The sequence below is a fragment of the Manihot esculenta genome, chromosome 15, assembly GCF_001659605.2.
Source record: "Manihot esculenta cultivar AM560-2 chromosome 15, M.esculenta_v8, whole genome shotgun sequence".
NCBI classification, from domain to species: Eukaryota; Viridiplantae; Streptophyta; class Magnoliopsida; order Malpighiales; family Euphorbiaceae; genus Manihot; species Manihot esculenta.
In genome coordinates this window covers 7,048,178-7,056,153 of record NC_035175.2, presented here as the reverse complement: position 1 = coordinate 7,056,153, position 7,976 = coordinate 7,048,178, and the positions used below count along the sequence as shown (strand labels likewise).

The 7,976-nt window shown below is 38.0% G+C and overlaps 2 protein-coding genes across 2 annotated transcripts; one reads left to right on the top strand and one right to left on the bottom strand.

Moving 5' to 3' along the window:
* The first annotated feature begins 219 nt into the window (after nucleotides 1–219).
* Nucleotides 220–1,802, top strand: LOC110601250. Its single transcript, XM_021738317.2, has 2 exons — nucleotides 220–953; nucleotides 1,226–1,802. Exons 1-2 carry the CDS (start codon nucleotides 399–401, stop codon nucleotides 1,658–1,660), a joined length of 990 nt encoding a protein of 329 aa, XP_021594009.1. The 5' UTR covers nucleotides 220–398; the 3' UTR covers nucleotides 1,661–1,802.
* Nucleotides 1,803–3,056: 1,254 nt separating this feature from the next.
* LOC110601879 lies at nucleotides 3,057–6,819 on the bottom strand. Its single transcript, XM_021739261.2, has one exon. The coding sequence runs from the start codon at nucleotides 5,392–5,394 to the stop codon at nucleotides 3,217–3,219; it is 2,178 nt and encodes a 725-aa protein (XP_021594953.1). The 5' UTR covers nucleotides 5,395–6,819; the 3' UTR covers nucleotides 3,057–3,216.
* Nucleotides 6,820–7,976: the final 1,157 nt, after the last annotated feature.

The following is a 7,976-nucleotide window of genomic DNA, read 5'->3' as shown; positions in this document are numbered from 1 at the left end:
AAAAGACAATCACATGGGGAAACTGCTGGAATGACATGGTCTTGCGGCTAAGCAGTCAGCTCTGTCCTACCCAATCCAATCCCAAAACCCATATCTCTGAGTTGTTTCAATTCAATTTATACACTGCTGCTTCTGAAACATTCCCACTAGTTTATTTTATTTTATTTATTCAATTAAAAAACAAGTGCTTGCGATGCATGATGAGCTATATGCACATGGGTCTCCTGCCCCACATGAGCCTCCCAAGTCAATCATCCATATGTTATGCAGCGTCTTCCATTAGATGGCAGAATATAAAGAAAACAAAAATAACAAAAGGACTAACCATCCCATCTGTTTCTTTCTGTTTAGGTCGTTTCTCTTCCGCTTGTAGTAGATTCAGCATTCTGTAAACAGCAATGGATTATTATGATGATGACCCTTTTGGGACATCCTCTAGTAGGGATGCAAAGGTGGATAGTGTTCATCAGCTTTTGGAGGAAGGTTGGTTCTTTGGGAAACTGCTCACCAGGAAACCAAAATCATCATTAATGCTTAGGTGCTACTCTGATCCTTCTCCAAACTTTGATCAAGCAATTTTAGCAGAGAATAATCCTTTCGTAGACAAGTCTTCACCAAAGGAAGTTGCAGGTAATTTGATTCGTGCACCAGTATTGCCACCTTGTATAGGCCGGAAAGAAGAGAAACAGCTGACCTGCAGGCAATTATCAGGTAAAATTTTGGTTCAGCCACCCATCAAACCAACTACTCGTACAGTAGGTATTCAAGAGAATAGAAGGAGCAACGTGATTACAGGGCAACCATCAAAGCACAAATTACTTAGAACACCGTCTCTACCGCCTTGTATAGGGAGGGAAGAAGTAGAAGAAGAAGAAGAAGAAGAAGAGAATGATGATAATATTACAATGAGCAGATTGATTCGCCAAGCAATGCCTCCTCGTCATACTTCCAAGGTACCTCTCAAAATTTGCAGTCTTCAGCTCTTTAGAGATTGGAGACCTATTTTTAATGTTATAATTTGTTGCTTTGTATTTCAAACTCACAGGCCTAATTTCCTCCATGGTTGCTATATCTATAAGTGAATTTCAGATGTCCATTAACAAATCGGTTAAAATAAGAATGAATGACTTATCCAAATGGAATACCCATTTATTATAGAGCAGGATAATTTACCATATTTGCAGTTTTATTCTTCAAGCAATTAACACAAACACAATGTATGCAGGGCATGATACAAAGTTCTTGCACGCGAAGGTACAGACCACCAAGTAACCGGAAAACGCAAACAATTGACACGGTAAAAGTTAGCTCTAAAGAAAAGGGGAATCTTGGATGCTCTAGCCAAAGAAATTTACACAGAAGCGTAAGTAATATTGAATCTCAAGAAGTGCAAGGGTTCAAGGACTTGGGATTCACATTCAACAAACAAGGCCTCAACCCAAGTGTTGTTGGAATCCTCCCTGGTTTGCAAGACGATCAAAAACGAACCCAAGATCATCAAGACCAAGATAAAGTGAGGAGGAAATCTCAGAAAGCATGGCATGTGCAAAAGCAAAGTTGCGGTCCTCCAATTCCCATTTGGGCTCCCAAGAATTCAGCACAGGACATAAAGGCACAACTCAAGTATTGGGCCAGAGCAGTCGCCTCTAATGTGCGATAGATCTTAAAATGGTAGTAAATAATCAAATTTTTTTGGGCTTCTGGCAAATCCTAACAATTGTTGGAGTTTGATGGGAAAACAAATTCTGGTTTCATATTTCTAAATAACTTCATTGATTTAGCCATTCATTTGATTTCTTTGAGATCCTTGATTAATAATTGGAGGGCAAAACAAAAACAAATAGACGACATAACGCAAAGAAGTGGAGTGGATGGCTTGTGAAATGTTGAATGTATTATTGATTTGAAGGAAGCATGAAGAGAACATGGTTGGAATAGCCATTCATGGCCCCCGCTGTCCTCTTTTATTTCAAACCTTCATTATTATTTCAATTTTAGATCCAATCATGCCACATAACCCTCTTTCAATTATCCAATTACAAAATTAATATAATCAGAAAAATACATTTTGTAATCTATGATCTTACTAAGGGTTTCAATAATCTATAATTCAGCTTCAAAAAATCACTAAATATAAGAAAAAACACAATAAATTAAAAGAAGGAAAAAATAATTGTTCCCAAAATTCTTTTAAAATGGGTGGAGCCGCATCCACTGAAAAATTAAGAAATTTTTAAATAAATTCGGTTTATTTATAAAATTTGAAAAGAAATAAAGAAAGTTTTTTATATATATAATTTATTTGTTTCTTTTTGGCCTTGGTGCTAAATTATTAATGTGTGTCTCTGTGAAGAGAAAACAACAAAAGTTTGGCAATGCATGCATTGGCTTTGCCTCCTCCCATCCACTCCCCTTAAACAAAAAAATCTTCTTCTGTAAAGCCTCTCATTATATCCCTGTTTAAAGATAAGCCCACCATGCTTTGGAACTTGATCACCACAACATTATTATAATTGATTCTTTTATATCAAAATATTAATTAATAATAATAACAGTTTATTTTAATTTTTTAATTTTATATTTTTAAATAATTAACTATCTAATGTCTCTGATCCGTTACTAATGCATAAAATAATTAAAGTGTCATCATCTCTAATTAGTGTTGTAATTTTAAAATATAATTTCCCCTAACTATTTTGTTTCGTTAGACCACAAATTTATGAAAAAATCATCACAAAGAAAAATAAATTTGACAATTGGATGGGATCCCAAATGGTATATCACATCACTACTAGTTTTTATGATTGAAGGGAGAAGACTTGACATTGAATTTGAATTTGTGCATTTCACATTTTGTCCATAACCATCCCAAATTCAAACACATCTTCTTCAACATTCTAATCTACTTGTTTCTCACAAGTCCTTTCTACTTACTTTTTTATTTTTCCCTAAGAGCAAATCAAGTAGGACCTGATGGTTCTTGCCCCCTCACAATATAATCCTCCTACCCATATGAAATTTAATAATTTTAACAATATTTATCAACACTTGCTTAGTAGTCTCACCCAAATATTAATATGCAATCACATGATAAGCCAATATATATATATATATATATATATTTACAAGAACAGTAAGGAAACTAGAAAACTACTGTTTAGCCAATACAACTTGCAATACCTTTTCAGAAATTTCTTACCAAGTCGCCTTCCTAAATCAACACCCAACCCCAGCCTCGCCGACCCCTAGCGTAGGCGGACGGTGCGGCTCCAGTTTCCTATTCTTCCAAAAACAAGCCTCTGGTGCAAGCTTAGCCGCCGACCTCATTGGCTCCGACTTGCAGCGCGTTAGCACAAACGGCTCAATACCCTTGTTTCCTACCAGTTTCTGCTCCATTGCTGTAGACATAGACTCGGCGCCAGAGGCACGAGCCGGCGGCTTAGCCGGATATGAACAGGAAGACCTAGGTGGCTGCTGCAAGTTTTTGTGCACAGGCGGAGGATTAATGTCAATGCTGATCCGTTTCTTCTTGGGCTCATCTCCACCTTCCTTTTTCTTGACTGGCCTTGAATGCTCTGGTAACCATCTGATGAAGTCCGTACTGCAAACCCAGGTCTCCTTGGATACCTCCATTGACAGCTTGGGCTCACACATCATTAACAGCAAGCAATCTGGTAACAGAGGCTGATTTTCACTCTCCTTTGACTTCAAGTCAAGTTGACCTTCTTGGATTTTCGGGTCTCCGGATTCGGGTCTTTCGTGGGTCATTGTCTCTCCTCTGCCTTCGTTTTCGTCTTCCTCCTCTTCTTGTATGCAGATTGAATGTCTCTCTTCATGTGTTTCTTGTATTGCACATTCTTCTGCTAAAGCTCGAGCGGTCTCTGCTGATTTTGTTTCTTGGTCTTCTAGCAAGTCTTCGCCAGCTTCTTCAGAATCTTCTTGACGTATGGGCACATTATCATCGCTGATATTTCTCTCTTGTTCATCTTCTTCTGCTCTGATGAACCTTTGTTCTAGATTATCTTCACTTTCTTGGGGCAACTCTTCTTCATTTTCTTGATCTTTCAAGTACTCTGGATCTTCGGTTTCTTCCAGCGAAGGAGAAGGATCATACAGTAGAGCTTCTTGCTGCTGGTTCACCCGAATTTCTGTTTCCTCTGCATCTTCCTCCAAAGCAACCAGACTCGCTTCAGTTTCTTGAATTTGATGTTCATCAACGGCTTCACAAGAAACCCGGCTTTCATTCATCAAATCTCCTCCATGCTTCATTTCTTGCTCAAGTACTGTTCTTTGCTCCTCTCCATCAACGCCTGCTTCCACTTCTACGTTTTTCTTTTCTTCTTCCTTGTTTCCATCAACTTCACCATCTTCCTCATCCTCATCATTTGGAACAGGTGCTTCCCAGAATTTATTAGCAAGAGCAGCCATTTTCACAGGGTCAGATCTGCACCTCATCAACAGCAAAGCATTCTTTGGTGGGATGCAAATACTCACCCTTGCTTCCTCGCCTTGCATATTCTCATTTCCCTCTCCATATTTCTCTTCCTTGAATTCAATCTCTTCAAAAACATGCCTCCTGTAGCTCCTCCTCCTCTCCGTACTATCTTCCCTTTCTTCTTCTTCTTCGTCTTCTTCCCCAACCACCAACTCTATCTCTCTTCCCTTTCCTTCTCCCTCTTGCACCGCCACCATCCACCGAGCAAACACCGCCCCACAAGAGCTGCTATTGCTTGATTCCGCAGCCTTCTCATCCTTCTCTTTCTGGCTGGCCATACAGGAGGATCGGCAGGGTAGAAAGCAGTTAAATTCAGCACCAAAAGCCCTTAAAGCTTCGCATATGGTCAGAGGTAAATGAACCCATCTCTGATTCCGATGAGGCAAGCACTCATGCTGTTGCTGCTGATTCAGAAACTGATTATTTACATGGTTGTGTGTAAAATCTTGATGGGTACTAGGTTCGAGATTGCTACTGTTGCTGGCGTTGGTTTGGTCTACTCTTCTAAAACTCACGTCACCACTTCTCTGAGATCTTGTTCTGAGTTTCTTGCCCTGTTTCTTGGTCTTCACTCTGACCTGACCAATGCAGGTAACCTTGGGAGAAGAAGGTTCAGGATTTTCAAAGGCACAGCCACGTTTCTTGCCATTAGTGGGGAACATTGGAGAAGCTTGGCCGCCTTTCATGCTACCATTAGATTTCAATCTTCTACTAAGAGAGTTGGAGAGAGAGATTTGAGAAGGTTCCCCGGCGCGGCCAGGACTAAGAATAGACTTAGAAGAGATCTTCATGGAAGAAGAAGAGAGGCGAGAAGTGAAGCAAATAAAGAGCTCGCTAGAGCTGGTAGTACTGCTGGAGTTGTTGCTGCTGTTGGAGCGATGGGGTCTATCAGTGTCCATATTGCTTATTTTCTTTCAGCTGTTTGTGTATTGGGACATGGGAGAACAGTGCAAGATTAAAGATTTTTAGTAAAAAGGAAGGGGATGGAAAATCATGGAGGTGAGTGTAGGGTAGAGAAATGAAGATGAACAGAGAGAATGGAAGATGATGATAGATAAGTGGGTATTTGTCTTTAGTAGAACGTAAACCCAAGTAGCCAGCAGGGTACTCTAATATAAGCAATCTCCCGAAGATAATTATTATTAATAATTATTAAAATTACTACTAAGAAATAATTTTTAAGTAGTAATTTGAATAATCTTTTTGACTTCTACTATTACTATTTATTTGGCATGTCAATTCTGCCCTTGTGGGCGACAACAGTGGGATTGCACGAAACATGTAGTTTTTTTTTTTAATGCCAGAGATGTAAATACATGAATGCATCAATTAGAATGGTTTGTTTCCCAAAGAGTGAGAATCTGTTTCAATATTTCATTTTCTATCAGCTAAGAAAAATTTAAAAAATAAGCAAAAAAGAAAAGAAAAGTCAAGGCAAAAAATGTGGAATTCATATGTAAAAAAGAAAGTGATTAACAGAAATGAAACATCACGAACCTATTGTGCATGTCCGAAAATGAACGTGGCCAGATCACTATTTCACTTTCAATAAACCAATTACATAAAATTGCGATTGTAGAGCAGGCCCAACGCCACGACACCGCAACTAGCCGTTTTCTGCAACAACACGACAACGGTGGCAGTCTTGATATTTAGGGATAAAGGGTTGGGCTTTTACATAGTCGGATCACATGGGGTATCGATAGCGACGAGGTGAAACAACACACAACAATCCAAGGGTGCACGTGACCATAGTCCAAGAGATAGCCTCATCATGATATGCACTCCCAATGATGGATTTGCCTTTTCTACCCACGCGCTTTGCTACTAAGTGCATTACCATTTCCTTGAAATTATCCCTGTTTTTTTTTTTTTTCCAATGTAGAAGATTTTTACGCTTTCGTTCATGATGGGCCTACATAGAATTTTCATGGGCCATATTCAACTGATGTCAAACACCTTTTCTTCCGTACCATTGATTATTAAATTTTAAATTAAAAAATTGTTTAATATTTCTGGTACATGCGCAACTCCAGTAGGGGCGTATTTTAGGGAATGGACAGAGATTAGGCACGCGCATAGAGTGGCGAGTAGCAATCATACTAAATTCAAAAGAACCAAAGCCGTAGTCAGCAGAGGTGTTTGCCAAGTGAAACGGCATCGCATTGAAACCGAAAACCAAATGGAAGGCTAAACTCTATGAACACCCAATAAGCACTTGCCACATCACAATCACGTGGAACCCAGTGACCAGACTACTAAAATTGTAGAATATACTAAAGCAGGTTTTAGAGAATGGCAAAGTAAATCTTCCACTTCAAAAGAAAAAAAAAAAAAAACTTCCAGTCTTTCGAGATGAACCCACTAGATCCTATTCAGTATCATTAATGTTTAGTATTTTAACTTCATTGAGATTTATGAAAACCTACCCTCTACATAACGTTTGCTTAGTATTTTAATTTATTAAAATTTACTATTAGAATAACTATCCACTGCTAAAATAATTAACATTTTCAAACAAAACCTAAATCAATTTACATGCATTATAATTCTAAAATTATTAGAAGTCTCATTTATGAAAAAAAATATCAATACCTTTTTAATTAGCTGAATGTATATACAATAAGATGCGAGTAAAAAAACTTCTCAATAGTTGATGCCTACGTGAAGAAAATATTTAAATGTAGTCAGACTGCTAAGCTAACAGGAGGAAGTGAAAAGAAAAAGGAAAGCCTAACTTGGGAATAGGATAATTAGGAAAATAATAAGTGAGTAATTGAAAGGAAACAAGCATTGACCAAATGTTACACCACAAGCGGACAAGGCAAGATCTTTTTTTTTTTAAATAAAAGCAGTTTAAATATGAGATTAAAGTTGGCTTTCTGTTTCAGGCACAGGTGGATTTCAGGTGAGGCCAATTGGTTAACTGGGACTAAAATATTCAGAGATTTTGCAATGAGATTTCATCCTACCTAATGTTACAAAAAGAAAAAAGAAAAAAGAATCAAATGGTCCTGTTTGATCAAATCTGACTCCAAAAGAAGTAATAAAATTGTTTTTGTTCGAAATTGAATCATCATATGTAAAAGTGAAATGGTGTTTTTGGTACTGAGGCCGGCATGGTCTACCAACAACAAGAGCAATGTTTAGTGTTAGCTAAGAATTCAATCTATTTTGAGGAATGCAACTCCTAGAAATATTATTTAGGTGGTCCAGTCTTGGGAAGTGAGGTTAAGAAAGTACCAGGTTATAGGTTAATAGACAACTGGTCCTGGTGCCTGTTTTAGTTTTCAGCTTATACACATAGAACTTGGGCCCATCAGCACTAGTGAGATTCATTTTGTTTTTTCAGTACAATTAATCAGATTCAGCCTGAATATCACAAGTCTAATAATATTAAAATCAACTTTCTGAAATTCACAATGCATTTTTTTTTCTTGTGGAGGATTAGATATGCCTGAGAAGGGGCAATTGGTTCACT

Excerpts from the sequence above, each read along its gene's own strand:
- LOC110601879 (XM_021739261.2), bottom strand. The coding sequence starts at position 5,394 with ATGGACACTGATAGACCCCATCGCTCCAACAGCAGCAACAACTCCAGC.
- LOC110601250 (XM_021738317.2), top strand. The coding sequence starts at position 399 with ATGGATTATTATGATGATGACCCTTTTGGGACATCCTCTAGTAGGGAT. Across the intron at positions 954-1,225 it reads CTCCTCGTCATACTTCCAAG|GGCATGATACAAAGTTCTTG; the intron begins GTACCTCTCAAA and ends CAATGTATGCAG.